Below are 16,364 nucleotides of genomic sequence, written 5' to 3' on the forward strand. Positions count from 1 at the left end.
GGCAGCCACACAGCAGGGCCACACAGCCAGGCACCCCGCAGAGGCACCCACCCAGCCAAGCACCCAGCAGAGCCACCCACCCAGCCAGGCACCCAATCGCCGCCCAGCCACCACACCAGCACCACACCACCCACCCACCACCACATCCACAGGTAAGCTCACCGAGCCTCCTCGGCTATCACCCGTGCCTCGTAGCGGAAGTAGATCTCCATCAGCCGGTCACATTTCTCAAACTCATTTTCCACAAACTTGGCAGCCACACGGTCACGACGTGTCTGCAAGGGACATTGGACCTGTCTGTCAGAGGTGATGTATGAGGGCTGCAGGGGCACGTCCCGCACAGGAGCTGCTGGTGGTAGCGGCTAACAAACTGGACATGGTGTGGGCATATCATAGTCCACGCAAAGAAACAGCGGTAGTATCAAACCGTGGTGACCTGCTTGGCGATGTTTTGGAGCAGGCTTGAGATGATGCTGATGGTGCGTTCCTCCTCCTCGCTGGTCCCCGACTCATCCTTCTTCTTTACCTGCAGCCAGGCAGCCATACGTGGTTACAAAAAGAGTTACCTTGATGAAATGGAAGCAGGCAAGCCCATCCATCCTGCACAGCTTACCCTGAGTTTGCCCATGAAGATGGCAAACAGGGTTTTGAGACCCTGCTGATCCACCATGCGGTCACAGGCAGGTGGGCAGCGAGTAGTGGCAAAGTCGAGGCATTTTAGGGCGCTAGTGCGTGTGGCCCGTTTGCTTTTCAAGATAAGCAGCATCAACTCCACACCTGCAAGTCAAATTGCTCAACCGTTGTTTGAGCAGCCGCTCTTTGCCGGGCAGGACGCCAAAGCGGCACAGTCGTTGCAGACAAGGCTGTGCCGCACCCTCAGCCTCGACAAACACTGCCTTGTTCTCAGGCAGCAGCAAGCAGGATGCCACAATGTTGAACAAGTTTTCCACAAACTCCTCCTCCTCTGTTGTTTCGGGGTCCCTGCACCGAGGTTTCAGAAAAAAACACAGACTTGGCAGAGCTGCAGGGTTAGTGTGGGCAGTGCCCAGAGAACTACTGCAGCGGCCCGTAGGCGAACATCACAACCACACCTGTTGCGATATGGCGCAATGGCCTGCAGAACGGCATCAATGCCATTTGAAGCACTGATCTTGCGTTTGTTGGCATCTGCAATGGCCAGCAGATAGTGTCAAGGCCAATGGGCAGGGAGTGGGGCGGTACTGGAACCAGCAACACAGACTTATGTGCCGCACCTGACTGCTGCACCAGGATGGCCAGGATTTCTGAGGTATACTGCTTGTTGCTGTCCACCTCCCGAGGGCGCAGGCGGGACAGCAACCACTTGAGCAGCTGCAGCACAGCATACGAAGGTCGAATTGAAGGCCTCGACAAGCTCCCAGAGCAAGATGAGGCTATGCATCTTGATGGTGATGGAGAGCCATCAGGGGCCCTGCTGGCGAAAGCCCACTAAATACAAATTTGTACATGCCTTGGTCTTCTCCAGTACCAGCTCAGCAACCTCGGGCTTGACCTCAATGATGTTCTCAATGATGCTCAGCACGTTGTAAACCGCGGACGCCTCCTCTGGCACCTTTTCGTTGAAGGCGCCCAAGCGATGCACCAGCAGACTGAGGGCATCATTGTCAAGCAGGCTCTCCACGAGCACGGTGGCTTCATCCTCCTGCAGCAAGCAAGATAAGCAGTGGCGAGGTGGTGACGGGTGTTACAAGTTCGACACATGTTGATGCCTTCTCTGCTACCTGCCTGAGTCACCCTCCATCGGGTGCATCGGGCCCCCATACCCACATCACTATTGCAATGTGATGCCTCTTGCCCACACACCATGCCAGCAGCACCCACCGCATCCTCCACAGCATCTCCATCTGTCAGCTCTGACAAGGCCTCAACCGCGTCTGCCGCGATGTCGCTGTTCTCATGGTTCAGCAATGCCAGCAATGTGGGCACAGCCGAGGTGCTGCAGGGACATACAACTTGGGCGACCTGTGTAAGCGCATAGGTGGTGGTTGCACAACCTTGCACACCAATTGGGTCAGCAGCAGTACTACAGAACTACTAGCTGGCCTGCATTGGTGCTCACCCAGGGCGACACGCGCATCAGGCGTTCTCCCGCCCGCCCCACCTGGTCACGAGCTCTGGGTAGAGGTCTGGCGCCGAGGCAACCACCAGCATGGCCTTCACAGCCTCGTCCAGGTCTGCCTCCGACTCCATGAACTTGTCCGGTGCCTCCGCATATTTCATGCGCGCCTCCAGGTTGGCATTGTACTGCGTGGCGCAGAAGAAGGCGAGGGCAGAGGAAGCGGCGAGGCTATTCGATGACAAGCTTGCAGTGTTGCCACCACTGCATCGGTGATGCACCCCACCTTGCGCTCCAGCGCCAGGGTGAGGCGCTTCAGGCCACGGACGTCCAGCATCTCGGTGCTGGCATCACCAGCCGCCTCCTCCGCCTCTCGCAGCAGCTGTTGGGCATCCAGCGGCTTGCTTGCCTGCAGCGGCGCGGCGGCCTCGCCTGCCCCTGCGTCTGCTCTTCCCTGCCCATGCTGCTGCTGCTTGCGATCCAGGTAGTAGCTGCAAAGGCAACAGGTGACTACAATAGAGGTGAGAGGGCCCCCATGCACTGGTGCGCCCGCCCGCTCTGCACGGTGCCGGCAAGCTCACCCGATGCCACTCGGCCCGCGGCCAAAGAAGTAGCCTGCCTTGGCGCCCGCAAATCGGGCTGCTGGCATGAATGTTGCCACATTGGGCTCCCCCTCCTGCTCAAAAGTGCTGATGGCCTGCGCCAGTATGCTGGTGGGGGCGGCGTGGCTCATGGCGGCGGTGGCGGCGGTGGGTCGGCGCCTGGCGGCGTGGCGGGTCTGTCGTTCTTAAGCTGCAGCGTCTGGAAGAAGGCCTTGAAATCGCCAGGAGATAACACACGAGGCGGGGACTCGGCAGCCCAGGGCGGCCCCCACTCTCAACAAGCAGGCCGCGCTCCTATGGCGATGGCTCAATCATAGATTCTTCCCTGCCTACGTGCTAGGCGCGCGTTCTGCTTCGCTGTACTTGTACCTTGTACTCTCCACTCTCTTCCTCTCGCTATAGCTGTGCAATATAGAATAGCGTAAAATAGCGTGAGCGCACCACACCCGTCGGATCATGTTCCCGCCCAGCAAAAGGGAAACGGCGAAGTCGGAGCTCAGGCGCAACGTGACGGCCTTCCTGGCCGCCGTGGCCGTGCTCAGGGCAACCCCGTACGCCCTGAGTCTGCTGTCCTCCAAGAGCTCGTGACAGAAAGTGAGAGTGTGCGGGCGCCCACCGCCACGCTGCCGGGCGGCCGCCTCCCGCTCGAGTTGCACCAGCACCCTCACCTTTCAACACATGGCTTTGCCGCGCTGTGTCCAGATGTGCAGCGAGTTGTCAGACGGCGGTAGGAAGCAACAGAGGTAGCAAGAAATGGCGGAGACAGCGGCTGTGGCAGAGCCTGGAGCCCCAGTCCCTGCGGCAAACTATCAACGGCACTCACTAGCAAGCTGCGAGCAGTAACACGTACTCTGTGAAGAGGTCCACAACCATGATACATAATCACAGGGTCAGAATGTGGTTACAACAACAGATGGACGAGGATACGAGACCAAGGATTTGGAGTGGACTGCAGCGGTAGACTGCTAGATTGACAAAAGATCCCAACAGAAGAAGAACGCGCAAGGCTCACCGCTCTGATGCCCGCTCGGATGGCCTCCCACGCCTTCGGCGCTTGGCAGGGCGCCAGCGCTGCTGCTGCTCCTGCTGCCGATCCTCCTCCAAAGCAACGGCGCTGGTCCCCGCCGGCTGCTGCTGCTGTTGTGCCTCCTGTGGTGGCTGCTGCACGGCTGGGGGGTGCGTAGGGACTGCATGTGGCTTATGGACCTGCCGCTCAGCCGCGAGGTGCACAGCCTGCTCCCGCTCGTGCTGCTCACGCTGGGCGGCGGCTGCGGCAGCAGCCTGCACCTCGGGAGGCAGTATGAACAGATGGGTGAGGAAGGGGCTTCTGCTTCAGACCACCAACGCTAAACCACTGTGTGAATACGCCCTGGCTCGCAGTCGGGCATTGCTGGCTGCTGCTCATCCGCGTCATCAACATCATCATCACAGCTTGAGTCAGTGTCAGCACCTTTGCTTGGAGGTTTCTTCTTCTTGCTGGCTGAATCTTGTGCTGCGCTTGCGTCTGCTCCCTCCATGTTGCACGCATTCTGCGGCTCAGGGCATGGGAGGAATGGACAGGGTGGTTGGGGATGGTGTTTAGGGGGGAGGGCATAGCCCATTAGCCCAGCAAAGCCGCAAACAACGAGCTCAAGCGACTGCAAACGGCTATGGACAGCATAGACGAAATGGGAATGTATGAAATGGGAAAGACCACGGCATCATTTATCAGCCGGGGCACTCGCTGCTTGCTTGCTTGATGCAAACATCTTCCTCGGCACGGCTCTGCCATCATTAATGGTGAAGGTGCCAGTCCGCTAGGCCGTCAATCGACCTTTGACTATTGTGGTCATCATTTTTGAAGCTACATTGGCAAGAGAAAGTGTCAAGGGTAACATGTCGTTCACCTCTTGCGTGTAAATGGCTTCCCTCTTCATTCGGTTCTGACAGCCTCACTTGCCTTCGGGCTTGCCCCTACTAGAACAAGTGCGAGACCACCTGTGTCCATACCGTAGAAAAAACAACCTGGGGCCTTCCACTCCGTTTACCGCTGAGTTAAGCTGCCTTTTTTGAAACCGCAGTACTCGATCTGGGTGGCTTGCCAGTTGCGATGGCCTGCAACCGTTGAACAACAAAGACTTCAGGGACGAGGCAAGCTTGGGCGTGTCGTGGCAAACCCAAGACTTGTAACCTGGCATTCAATAAACAACGGCCATGGCAAAGGCGCGTATCACGAGCCAGAGCCACTCGCCGCCTGCGCATGCAAAGCAACAGGCAAATTCTGAGCAAGACGGCATCGCCTTCCTGGCACGGGGAGCGCGGCTGCGAGGAAAGGCAGCAATGTGAATGTGAAATCAAACCTGGGGTAGCCGAGGAGCTTGACAGGTACAACTTCCACAGGTCACACGGCAACAAGGAGCATCATGCATCCGTTGAACCACCGGGCAAGCCATAGCGCCAACTGCAAAGCTTGAACACACAACAGTGGAGGCGGGGGAAGAAGCCAATGGCGGGGCACATCTGCACTAGTGAATTATTTAGTACTTGCCTGGGGGCGGCCTCGGGCTGATCGAGGCAACTACGAAGCGCCTCACGGTTTGCCTTCACAGCCGCCTTGCGCCGCATGCGCCGAGGAGGCACATCCTCATCGCTCCCTGCAGTAGTAATCAAAACACTGGTGACCAACGCCAAAGGTGCATGGCGGCAGCAGGGGCTACTGAGATGCGAATGCAGCAGCTCTGTGGCGGCAGATGAAGTAAGAGTGGGCAGAGATCCTGGAGCAGGGACAGGGTGCAATGCGTCACAGACCCACACCCGCACCTTCATCCACGGCGCGCCGCCAAGGGAAGGGGCGCGAGCGGCGCTGGCGAGGGCGCCACGGGCAACAGTACACCGCAGCCACGCAGGTGGCGAAAATGCCCGTGGCAGCAGGCGTGGCGTCCAGCACGGGTGGGAGCGTGCCGGTGCCCGCGCCGATCAGCATCACCAGCAGCACCGCCGCTGCCACGACACCCAGCAGGCGCTGGTGGCCTGCAAGCAGGAGGTACGCACACCGGGTGATGTGGGGGCCCGCACCAATAGCGAGCACATGCCCGCAAGGCAGCACACCCCACCATGCTGGCGCGTGCCGGGTGCCCCAGAGTCCAAGCTCGGCCCCTCCTACTGCTGCTCCTGCTGCTGCTCGGGATGCGCCTGCCGCTCAGCATTGCGAGTGCACGGCCCCTCCCTCTGCCGCCGCTGCTGCTCCTGCCGCTTCGCCTCCTGGCGCGCATTCCTGTCGCCGCTGGCAAAGTTCTTTCCGCCGCCACCGGCCAGCCGGCCTTTGCGACCCTGGCCGCGCCTGAGGCCGCCCTTCCGGGAGCGCCTATTTCTGCCAGGGCGCTGGGTGTTCTTCTTCTTGGGCCTGGCCCCCATGGATGGCCTTGCGCATCTCTCCTCCTGTCCTGCGTGGGCCGGCGCTACGCTCCCATCGGCCGGCCGCCCCCAAACATGGCTGATTGTGGGGGCCACTGGCAAAAGGAGAGGGAGGAGCACGCCCACATGCGATGTGATCGCAGCGGGCGCGTCTCGGCACTCACCGGGGGCTGCTGTGGAGGCGGTGCGGGGGTGCACGGGAAAGGGGTGGCAAGGGGATCGCTCTGAACGGTTGGGGCGCCTCGCACGGCTTGGGTGCCCACTGTACTTCCTGGATTCGAGGTGCGAAAATACGCCTTTGCTAATTACATCTGGTGCTGAGCAGCATAAAGGGGGCTGAAGTAGATGTGGAGCTGCTAAAGGTGGCGCTGCCTGCTGCACCGCCGGGAAGCCGGGCCATCGCTACTGCCAGTTGCAGGAGGCGGGACTTGCCGGCGTAGCGGCCGGCATACTTCGCATCGAGCCGTAGCTCCACATAGCCATTGGTGTCTCTGGCTGGCAGCAGCCGGCCGCTACCAACCTGCGTCGTGGCAAACGGCATATTGGTGCAAACACCAAGTGGGCATCTTAAGGTTTTAAGAGAACTTCTTCTTACCTTTACTGCAGAGGGGCAGCCGGGTGCCACACAGGGCGTGGCTGCAGGCAGCAGCGGAGGGCAGGCAGTACCACAGGTAGATCCCCAGGAGACAGCACCATCGAAAACACTGAGACTGACGACGTCCTGCGTCATGGCCGCTCCGCCAGTTGCCGTCAGTCTCAGGAACACCGTGGCATTGATGATCGTGACGCCTCTGGCAGCCAGGAAGGACAGATCAAATGAGAGCAGCAGGAAGGGCTGGTCGGCTGCGGTGGCTGCGGACAGCGTCATGCTGGTTACACCCGTGGTCTGCTGGAGTAGGCCACTTGACGTTGTGAGAGTGTTGATTGAGTCCTGCAGCACATGGCGGCAGGCCAAGCTGGCAGACCACAGGGTACAACTCCAGAATGGGCCAGCAGCTGGAATGCTATGCGCTGAGTGCAGGTGAGCCACATGCCTGCCAGATGTGCGTCATGAAAGGTGCTGCAGTTGGCGGGCAAGGGGGCACCAACTCGAAGTAAATGCTCAAGGAGCCTGCATAGCAATAAGAGATGTAACAAAGATGGCAGCCTTCAGGCAGATAGCTTGGCCAGTGGCTGATGTTTGAGGCTGACACTCACAGGTTTGAACACCACTTGTTGCGGGATCCACCGCTTTGCCTTGCAGCGTGATCTTGTTCCAGCCCGCTTTGGCTTGCGCAGTCAGGTTCAGCGGCAACTGCTGCTGCCACAGGTTCCCCGTCGCGTTGCGCACCACCGTGCCGGCAATTCCCTGCAGCCGTAACAAGACGTTCACTTTTGCTGGGCAGCAGCTGGGCGACATAATAAACAATGCACTTTCGCTGGGATGCACGCACTGCATGGAAATTGGCGTTCAAAGTGATGATCGTCCGGGATACTGCAGTTCCGACCAGATTGGGGGGTGATGCGGTGTATGCCAGCCGCCAGATGCCACCAACCGGCAGCTGAAGCACTGGGTACAATGCACACTGCATAGAGAAACCAATGGGAGGAATTGGCAGCTGCGCAGTCGGCAGGGCATAAGATGAATGACAGCCAGAGGTCAGCAACATGAGCCTCACGCCCAACATCATCACAATGCAAGAAAGTGAACACAGCAACACTTTCCATGGTGTATTGAAGCCCATTTGTCCAAGCCAATGCAGTCAGAGAGCGGCCACTATTCCAACCACACCATGCGCCGCTGCAGCGAGCCGAGGCATTGTCGGGCAGAACACCTGGAAGGAACGCCTCGACAGAAGTCAAGCGAGGGGCTGGCAGGCCCACTACGCCACTGGGCACAGGGTCAGAGTAAGCCAAAGCGCGAGCACCGACAACATACAGCACGCTGCCAGATGCTGCCACCTGCAGCAGATCGGAGGAGAAGTTGTGATGACACAAGCCAGCCAACTCCCTCTGCAACATCCCTGGATAAAAATAGCAAGAAGCACCTGCGAAGTGTTCAGGATGAACTGGTCCCTCCACCGGCAGTCGATGCTGGTGGCCTCAGCAGATCCAGCGGGGAGGACATACTGCATGGCCACAGCGCCGCCTGTTCTGTTGCACACCAGCGGCGTCAATGAGGACCTCAATATGTTGCGGCGACAGTCCAGCAGATCCCGTGGAGCCGCCGAGCTGCCTCCGCATTGAGCTGGTGGAACAAAGTCGATGGGCGACAAGTCCGGCCTCATAAGCCGCACGGTCACTTCAACGGTTGCGGATGGGTTGTGGTGCTGCAAAGTGTCGATGGTGGCTTTTTGCCGCCTTGCCAGCACCTGGTTCTGCGTGCAACAAATTGCTAGGGAGGTAACAGCTAAGCCTGGCAGAGAGCCGCAACCTGGTGGCCTTCCCCCCCACTGCCTCCCCACCTCCGTCGTCGCACCATTGGCCAGCAGGTCTCGAGATGGAGATGGCCCAAGGGGGCCACGCTGCCAGTAAACAGCTCATCTGTCCACCACTGCTCCGTGCTGCAAGCAGTGATCCACACACGGTGGCAGCAGGTTTGTCGGCAGCCAGGCCAGCAGGGCGCGGCGGGCGGCGTCGCCTGTGCTGGCATCGTCCGATAAACATCGCTCACTCCTTCTTTTTCACCGTTGGCGCACCTGACAAACACGGTGCCTGGAGAACACTGCTTGGGATGCGCTTTTGAGAAGGACGACGGTTGCAAATAGATAGGCCTTGGTAGCAGTGCCTCACAAACCGCCAGCAGCAGCACCGCTGCAAGCGAGAAGGGGAGGGGGGTCCGTGGCACCATGTGGGAGCCGTGAGTCCCTCCAGCACCTCACGATCGACAACAATGTTAACAACACAATTGTGCTGTACAGCATGTTGCATGCAATTGCAAACAACGACACCTGCTTTCCAGCAGTGTGCGATGCATGCTGGCCTTTTTCCTGCGCAGACTTCAGCATCTGTCGGGCCGTGTCCCGCCTTCCTGGCAGCAGACCTCCCGTGCGCACTCGGCTGAGATTGAACAGGCTACTCAAACCGCCTCCGTCGTTTGTGTTGGCAGCCGCGGGCCCTGGCCAGCTCCCGCAGGATGGTGAGCGGGAGGTGCCTCCATTGCTCCTCACATCACTCGGGGGCGAGATACAACAGCGCGGGGACAGCGCGAACCAACAGCCTTGGGCTTGGTTTTGTGCCCCCCCCCCTTTCCGCGGCCTGCAGGAGAACTACGAGAAGATAGAGAAGGTCGGAGAGGGAACATATGGCAAGGTGTACAAGGCGCGGGACAAGAACACGGGCCGCCTGGTGGCACTGAAGAAGACGCGTCTGGAGGTGCGGCGTGGCTGGCAGCGGCTGGCGGCGGTTGTCAGTGACACAACTTGTCACAGTTGCTGCCATCATCATCACAGAGCCTCCGCTGCCCCTGCTTTCTTACAGATGGAGGAAGAGGGCGTGCCATCCACCACGCTGCGAGAGATTTCGCTGCTGCAGATGCTGTCGGAGAGCAACCACATTGTCAAGTGGGTAGCTTGATGGCCCCAAACACAAATGTTGGGTGATATTTTTGTGGCATTTGCAACCGTATCCAGAGCTGCATTTTAGCATGCAGCTGCCAAAGCACTAATGCAAGTTTGTTCTGCCGGCAGGCTGCTGTGCGTGGAACACCTGGAAGAGAATGGCAAGCCGTGCCTGTACCTGGTGTTTGAGTACCTGAGCACCGACCTGAAAAAGTACATGGACCGCATTGGCAAGGGCCCTGCGCATCCGTTGCCTCTGGAGATTGTCAAGGTCAGCAGGCTGGGGTGAACAGCACAGCAATCGAATTGCGGGGTCAGCGCCACGCCCATCAACTCCTCTGCCTTGTCCTGCAGAGCTTCATGTACCAGCTGCTGAAGGGTGTGGCGCACATGCACAAGCATGGCGTGATGCACCGTGACCTCAAGCCACAGAATCTACTGGTGGATGACAGCACCGCACACCCACTGCTCAAAGTGGCAGACCTGGGCCTTGGCCGCCACTTCACCATCCCCATCAAGGCATACACGCACGAGGTGGGTGGCATGGAGAGAGGAGCAGGAGGCTGCCACTGCAGTTCTTTCTGGTCTGGCATCTTTGGTTGGCTGGTGGCGCAGACACATTCCCAAGGACACACCCTGGTTCCCCGTCCAAATGCACCACAGATTGTCACCCTGTGGTATCGCGCGCCAGAGGTGCTGCTGGGCGCTACCCACTATGCTCCCGCGGTAGACATCTGGAGCATTGCCTGCATCTTTGCTGAGCTGGCTCGCAAGGTCAGAACAGTGTCGGAGAGCAGGTGGACAGCATGCAAGAGCCAGCCAGCAGCTGTGCATGCTGCTGAATGGTTAGTCCGCCACTGTTGGTGTGCTGGTGATGGGAGGCTTCCCGCTCCTTTTCATGACACAGCAATGGCTGCTCCTGCCTGGCGGACCCTGCCTGCGTTGCAGCAAGCCATCTTCCCTGGTGACAGCGAGCTGCAGCAGCTGTTGCACATCTTCAAGCTGCTGGGTACGCCCAGCGAGGAAGTTTGGCCGGGCGTGACCAAGCTGCGTGACTGGCATGAGTTCCCACAGTGGCATGGGCAGGACCTGCACCAGGTGGGGAATGTGTCCAAGAGGCATGCCAAGTGGTTTAGCAACATTGCAGGCATTTCAGATCAGATGTATCGCTATTGGCATGGTCAGTCATCTTGCCGCTGGATCCTGGATGCGCAAGCAACCCACGGCTGCACCCCACCGCACTCCTGTGCAGGTGTTCCCGCGGCTGTGCCCTGACGGCATTGACCTGATGCAGAAGATGTTTGAGTATGACCCTGCCAAGCGCATCACGGTCAGGAACCTTTGGCAGCAAAAGCTATCAGGGCACTGGAGGGGTGTTTTTGTTAGCACTTTCCTTGCTGGACAGTCATCTGGGTGGTGCTCAGTCCTCTCCTCGTGCTCCCACGCTGCTGCAGGCCAAGGATGCGATGCGGCACCCCTACTTTGATGATCTCGACAAGGAAACGGTGAGAATGGGACTTGTTACACACATCCCCGCAACATGGCTGTGCCATCACATGCATCCAACAAACCCTCCGGCCCATGGCCTGTCCCTGCAGGTGGATGCGCTGGAGAACGAGGCGTTGCGCGACCGCGAGGACTGAATAGGCAGGCTCATAGCAGCAGCAGCGCCTCTCACAGACAGTTCAGAAAGAGCGCTATGCAAGCCATTAGTTGCGGTTCAAAACAAACCTGAGTGCTTAGATTTGCAGGTAGGCACAAAAGCCTACTTGTCCAGCTTGCCAGAAACAAACGGTGCAGCTGCCACGGCTGTCAACCAACCGCGACTCCCAAAGTCCGAGTTGGCAAGTTGATTGTTCGAAAAATAGGATGTGGTTTACACAATGTACATTCCCAATTTCAAGGCTCAGCAGAGCAAGTGAATCACACAAACTTGCTCCAGGCGGCCTTGAGAACATGGAACACCATGTCAGCCGCAGTGACCTGCTCCAGGCTGCCGCCCTTCTGCTTCACCTTGTCAGGGTGCACCACTAGATTGGCTTTCATGTAGGTGCGCTTCACCTGCAGCAGCAGCGGGGGTAGCAATCACTTGATCATCATATGCTTGCAGTCCCACCACACAGCAAATGCCAAGCAGTGAGGCAGCGACTGCTACCCCACATCACAGGGGAAGCTCGTACGCAAGCACCTTGTTGTTGTCGACCATTTCTGCCATGCTGGGCGGCGTCCAGCCACTGTCCTCCCACAACACGGTGTGCAGGCTGGCCAGTAGGGCGCGGATGTTGTCCTTCTTGCCCGCCGACCAGGCGTCAATCTTGGGCTGCAAAGACGCGCGCAACTCAACCTTGCCAGACTTTTCGGCGGCCTCTGCCTCATCACGTGCTCGCTTCTCTGTCAACTGCCAAAGATGGCATAAACATAAGCGATTAGCGTGCACATAAAAACAAATGCACAAATGCTTGAGAACCAGGGCGGCAACGTGCTGATGGCACGTTCAATGGCACACCTGGCGCATCATGCGCTCGTGTTTCTCTTGGATGCGCCGCTGCCGCAGCATACGCCGCTCTTCTGGCTCATTTGCATTGCCACCACTGCCGCCGTCATCCTGCCAAAGCACAACAGGGCGCAAAAAAGTCACAGCTCTTACCTTGCTGCGGCTGCTGGCCACGAGCTGTAGGTGACATAGTAAGGGTAGCAGCAGCCTAGCTGGACGCCATTTGCTTACACCCTCTCAGCAGTGCCAGTGTCAGGCTCGCGAGCTCACCTGTGCCTCCTTGTACAGCTCGCTGAAGCCAGCAGTGTCCACATCTGGTAAGTCGTTGCCCAGGTCAATTATGCTGTCCAAAGTTCTGCTTCCAGCTCTATTGGCGATAGGTGGTGCATCCGCAACACCTGCTGCTCTTCTGCTGGGAGGGATGGAAAACAGGTCGTCGATGTGGGCAGTGCTGGACGCTGCTGATGCTCTCATGCTGCTGGCCGTTGTCTCCAGTGCGGCGCCACTGAAGCCGAGCAGATCATCTTCACCATCTGCTGCCACTGATGGCAGGTTGCTGCTGCTGCTGGCATCCATGGTGAGCAGATCTTCTGCTCCAGCTGGTAACGTGTGCTGCTGTGTCGGCAGCTGTGCGGGTGCAGGAGTACCATGTTGCTCAAACTGCGGCTGGTCATAGCGAGACAGTTGCTGGATTGAAGGTGATGCCGAAGCAGGAGGCAGCCCGACCATTGCTGCTGCACCGGTGGTTAGGGAAGCGACATAATTGTTGAGGCTGTGCTGCCCAGCAGCCTCAAAGCCACTGCCCATAGAGCCAGCCTTGGCTCCCTGGTCAGCACCCAAAGCTGTCGCATCAACTTCCTTGGGTCCCTGCCCTGGCCGCTGCTCACATTTGTGGCCAGCAGTGGGGGCATGGCTGCCACAATCTGGGCTCTCCATGTAGCTACCAAGTACCGCCTCATCCAAAATGCGCTGCAGCCAGAGCAAAAAGGCGTGCATGGTACCTTATCCTCAGGGCAAGGTTGCCACTCCACTACTGTACGACTTGGAAGCACCAGCCTTACAACTAGCTAGCATTGCATAGCATGTCAACATCCACTAGGGGAAGGCACATACCTGCACCGCCAGTCGATCGTCCTCGGCCATTGCGCCCAGCGCCGCCGAGCGACTTCCAGGGGAGATGCGTGCCAGCTGCGTGGCCCAATCGTAATGGAAGGGCTCAGGCTCACCGGGGCTAAACGGCCGTTCTACAGACAGGCAATCAAGCCAAGTGACGCTATGCACTCTTCACACACGGAGATGACTAGTCACGCAATAGTTCAGAAGGAAGCAAGGCAACAGAGCAGAGCCGAACACCGGACACAGAGGCACGAGGCGCAAGGCAGTCCACCCACCTTGTCCGGCGGCGGCATTGCTGCCACCGTGGTGCTCCAAGCGCTGCTGGACCTGCGTCACCAGGGTCTTGCTGGCCTTCATGAACCACTTGGTGCCGCTCTGCAGCGCTTTGGCAGCCTTCTGTCCCAGGTCACTGACAGCCTCCTTGGCATTCTGCGGCGGCGGCTGGCAGCCGTCAGCATGCAGGATGCCGGCGGCCGGCTGTGCAGGGCGATCTTGCTGACGTTGGTGGCAACCCCCAGCGCCAGACATGCGCAGCCCTTCCTCCAGAGGGCTGCTGCCCGCTATATGCTGCGCTGCTTCGGCACTGCTTGAGGGTGGCGCTGCCTCTCCAGTTCCCGCTGGCGCACCCTCCTCAGGCTGCACATAATCAAACACCCGGTAGCGTGACTGGCCAGGAGCAGCAGCAGCACTGCCAGGCTGTTCATAGCCAAAGCTGCGGGTAGCGGTGGCACCTGCCATCCCCAGACCTTGCCGCCCAGAAGAACTGCCACTGCTTCTTCCTGCTGCTGGCGATGGATGCGTCGCGCGGCCCGGCTGCGCTTGGCTGATAGGCACGGCGGCAGCGGGCGCCAGCATCTCATGGCCCTCGCAGCCAAGAACGTAATCAAAACCGTTCGAGACACTTTTCGCAGGTGCCGCTGCTGCTGCAGCTGCAATGGTAGGCTGCTGTGGCACGGGCGGTGCAAAGGCAGCCAGGAAGCTGTCGTCTATGTCTGCCGCTGACATTGCTGCAGCGCCACTGCCGCAGCCATCAGCTACGTGCACCCTGCCACTGCTGTCTGCTGTTAGCGGCGGGCCGCCAAAGATAGCAAACGGGTCCTCGTCTGTGGCACGTGCTGCAGGCGCCACTGAACATTTTGCTGGTGGTGGTTGAGAGACAGCGGCAGGCTTGGCAGGTGGCACTGTGGTCGTAGCGCTCTGCCGCATCGAGCTGCCACCTCTCAGAGCGCCCGGAATGTCGCCCAACAGATCGCCAAATACTCCTGCATTGCCAAGGCACTCGTGCAGTCTGGCTCAGTGCAAAAGAGAGGGTTCACATGTTGACACATGTTTGATGCACATCCAGGAGTTGAAGCACCATGTTGCGGGTCCGGAGCACACCCTGTTCTCCGAGAAGCAACTGACAGCCCACAAGCGCTCACAGCTCCCCTGCACCTGTCGCAGGCGGGCGGTTGCCAAGGCTGCTCAAGCTGCCACTGGATGCCGATGTCTGTGACGTCCTGCAGCCACCAGCTGGAGTGGGAAAGTGATTGGGGCCGCCAGACACACCCTCGCGCCCACCAAGCAGCAGCAGGCAGGCAGGCGGGGGCAAATGTGCGCGGCCCCGGCAGGGCAGGCGGCGCCGCACTGCTGCCGCGCCAGCGACGGGCTGGACCGTGACTTCATCAAGTGCTCCATGGTCGAGGCATCGCTGCCGGCCGACGCAGTTTGGTGTCCCTGCGGTGGCGATCCTGAGCCGAATCGGCTGCCCGACAGGGCGCTGCCACCATTGACCTTCATGTCGTGCAGCGAGGGCTTGCTAAAACCGTGCACTCCCGCCAGCAGCGAGTCCAGGCCCGAGGGCCCGCCTCGAACTCCACTCATCCTGCCTGAACAGGCACCTGGCAGGATGAGATCGACAACGCTGTGTGTTGCTGGTTGTTTCGAGGAAGTATCGGCAAGCTGCGGGCAGTACGCACTGTCCTGCCTGAATTGCAATTGGGGCACCCGTGGCTACGTAATTGCTCCGGCTGGCTCCATAACTGCGACACCGGCGCGGTCAACCGCTGGGGCACGGGGTGCCAACTACCGCCGGTGGTCTACCTGCCGGATATTGCGCCGACAACAGCAAGAATCTTCGAGTCCCGGAGCCAGGAGGATCAGATCGAGCGGTGGTACATAGCACATTTGTCGGGCGCCACGGCGGTAGCGCCGCCAGATGTCAGTCCGCTTTACGCTGGCGGAGCGGCAGCTCAAACTGCTCAAGCACGGGCTGCAGAGCCTGCAGAAGATCGGCAACGAGCTGTTGCTGGAGGCACTGCCCACGAGGGTGAGCTGGGCGGCGCAGTGCAAGTTCCCTCCGTCAGGTGTTCTCACATGCTGCCTGTTGCAGGTCGTGCTGCGCACCATTAACTCCTCTCTCAGTGCCTACTTGTCGGTCACGTACAGTGCTAGTTTTTTTGACAGCTATGATGTGCTCGACTGCACCGTGGTGCAAGCCGGTCTTCTGATAAAGGTGGGGGCTGCCTGCTTGCGATATGAGCTGCTTGCGATATGAGCTGCCTGCATCATTAGAAAGCGCATGCTGCCACCTCTCTGCAGCATGTGCTGTCGGTGTTCCGAACTCAAAGGGTGAACAACATCCTGTTTGACCTCGACACGGCCCTCTGCAAGGCCACCATCACCTTACACTGCGAGAATGGTGCGCGATGGCTCCCTGCCAACCAATCCTGCTCTTAAGCCATGCTCTTAAGCCATGCCTGGCGCCAGCTGCGCCTCTTGCTGCAGACTCATGGCTGCCACCACGCCCTGCTGCTGTGCTTGCACACACCTTGCATCCTCCACCCCCCTCCTTGCCTGCCTGCCTGCCGCATGCAGGCCTCGTGAAGAGCTACAGGCTGCCCACGATGGACTCGGAGATCCTGCAGGCCACTGTGGACAAGCAACAGTTTGCGGTCCGGCTGACTGCAGAGACACCCGCCATTGCGCGCCTGCTGTCCAGCTTCCATGCAGGGCTGGAGGAGGTCACCATTTTGGCGCTACCAGAGGGCAGCCACCGCCCCGTGCACGTCAACAGCTTCATCGACCCGCAGAAAGGTGTGTGTGTGGGAGGGGGGCCGCGGCGGGGGGGGGGAGGGGGGGGGGGG

General features: G+C 59.5%; 5 protein-coding genes across 5 annotated transcripts in view; 2 read left to right on the plus strand and 3 right to left on the minus strand.

Annotated features, from left to right (window-relative positions):
- Nucleotides 1-2,540, minus strand: part of CHLNCDRAFT_27908 (hypothetical protein) — a gene marked incomplete at both ends in the record, with an annotated part of 3,565 nt that extends 1,025 nt beyond the window's left edge. The window contains 10 exons of the mRNA XM_005843561.1: nucleotides 163-275; nucleotides 437-526; nucleotides 614-777; nucleotides 875-981; nucleotides 1,092-1,167; nucleotides 1,254-1,350; nucleotides 1,469-1,681; nucleotides 1,861-1,975; nucleotides 2,141-2,283; nucleotides 2,382-2,540. Of these exons, the coding sequence (XP_005843623.1) occupies nucleotides 163-275; nucleotides 437-526; nucleotides 614-777; nucleotides 875-981; nucleotides 1,092-1,167; nucleotides 1,254-1,350; nucleotides 1,469-1,681; nucleotides 1,861-1,975; nucleotides 2,141-2,283; nucleotides 2,382-2,540 (1,277 nt within the window). The remainder of the gene's footprint in view (nucleotides 1-162; nucleotides 276-436; nucleotides 527-613; nucleotides 778-874; nucleotides 982-1,091; nucleotides 1,168-1,253; nucleotides 1,351-1,468; nucleotides 1,682-1,860; nucleotides 1,976-2,140; nucleotides 2,284-2,381) is intronic.
- A 2,334-nt stretch (nucleotides 2,541-4,874) lies between these two features.
- Nucleotides 4,875-8,204, minus strand: CHLNCDRAFT_140227 (hypothetical protein; the record flags this gene model as incomplete). The annotated part of the gene is made up of 8 exons (XM_005843562.1): nucleotides 4,875-4,930; nucleotides 5,271-5,330; nucleotides 5,497-5,706; nucleotides 6,472-6,610; nucleotides 6,806-7,021; nucleotides 7,319-7,438; nucleotides 7,954-8,031; nucleotides 8,118-8,204. 8 exons carry the CDS (start codon nucleotides 8,202-8,204, stop codon nucleotides 4,875-4,877), a joined length of 966 nt encoding a protein of 321 aa, XP_005843624.1.
- A 923-nt stretch (nucleotides 8,205-9,127) lies between these two features.
- Nucleotides 9,128-11,530, plus strand: CHLNCDRAFT_33088 (hypothetical protein). The gene is made up of 10 exons (XM_005843515.1): nucleotides 9,128-9,208; nucleotides 9,334-9,444; nucleotides 9,550-9,632; nucleotides 9,759-9,900; nucleotides 9,984-10,163; nucleotides 10,293-10,403; nucleotides 10,578-10,727; nucleotides 10,882-10,959; nucleotides 11,084-11,134; nucleotides 11,228-11,530. The coding sequence occupies exons 1-10, from the start codon at nucleotides 9,206-9,208 to the stop codon at nucleotides 11,270-11,272; spliced, it is 954 nt and encodes a 317-aa protein (XP_005843577.1). The 5' UTR covers nucleotides 9,128-9,205; the 3' UTR covers nucleotides 11,273-11,530.
- On the minus strand, nucleotides 11,496-15,127 carry CHLNCDRAFT_59232 (hypothetical protein). The gene is made up of 8 exons (XM_005843563.1): nucleotides 14,867-15,127; nucleotides 14,674-14,738; nucleotides 13,866-14,501; nucleotides 13,515-13,668; nucleotides 13,237-13,367; nucleotides 12,136-12,234; nucleotides 11,818-12,027; nucleotides 11,496-11,690 (listed from the first exon to the last, which is right to left on the minus strand). Exons 3-8 carry the CDS (start codon nucleotides 14,097-14,099, stop codon nucleotides 11,553-11,555), a joined length of 966 nt encoding a protein of 321 aa, XP_005843625.1. The 5' UTR covers nucleotides 14,100-14,501; nucleotides 14,674-14,738; nucleotides 14,867-15,127; the 3' UTR covers nucleotides 11,496-11,552.
- A 309-nt stretch (nucleotides 15,128-15,436) lies between these two features.
- CHLNCDRAFT_140230 (hypothetical protein) overlaps nucleotides 15,437-16,364 on the plus strand; it is a gene marked incomplete at both ends in the record, with an annotated part of 1,917 nt that continues 989 nt past the window's right edge. The window contains 4 exons of the mRNA XM_005843516.1: nucleotides 15,437-15,547; nucleotides 15,611-15,733; nucleotides 15,820-15,919; nucleotides 16,096-16,314. Coding sequence (XP_005843578.1) covers nucleotides 15,437-15,547; nucleotides 15,611-15,733; nucleotides 15,820-15,919; nucleotides 16,096-16,314 — 553 coding nt within the window. The remainder of the gene's footprint in view (nucleotides 15,548-15,610; nucleotides 15,734-15,819; nucleotides 15,920-16,095; nucleotides 16,315-16,364) is intronic.

Source organism: Chlorella variabilis (genome assembly GCF_000147415.1).
Source record: "Chlorella variabilis unplaced genomic scaffold CHLNCscaffold_29, whole genome shotgun sequence".
In the NCBI taxonomy this organism is placed as follows: Eukaryota; Viridiplantae; Chlorophyta; class Trebouxiophyceae; order Chlorellales; family Chlorellaceae; genus Chlorella; species Chlorella variabilis.

Excerpts from the sequence above, each read along its gene's own strand:
- CHLNCDRAFT_33088 (XM_005843515.1), top strand. Across the intron at positions 9,633-9,758 it reads GAGAGCAACCACATTGTCAA|GCTGCTGTGCGTGGAACACC; the intron begins GTGGGTAGCTTG and ends TTCTGCCGGCAG. Across the intron at positions 9,901-9,983 it reads TGCCTCTGGAGATTGTCAAG|AGCTTCATGTACCAGCTGCT; the intron begins GTCAGCAGGCTG and ends CTTGTCCTGCAG.
- CHLNCDRAFT_59232 (XM_005843563.1), bottom strand. The coding sequence starts at position 14,099 with ATGAGATGCTGGCGCCCGCTGCCGCCGTGCCTATCAGCCAAGCGCAGC. Across the intron at positions 12,235-13,236 it reads ACGATCGACTGGCGGTGCAG|GATGACGGCGGCAGTGGTGG; the intron begins GTATGTGCCTTC and ends GTGCTTTGGCAG. Across the intron at positions 12,028-12,135 it reads ACGAGCGCATGATGCGCCAG|TTGACAGAGAAGCGAGCACG; the intron begins GTGTGCCATTGA and ends CATCTTTGGCAG.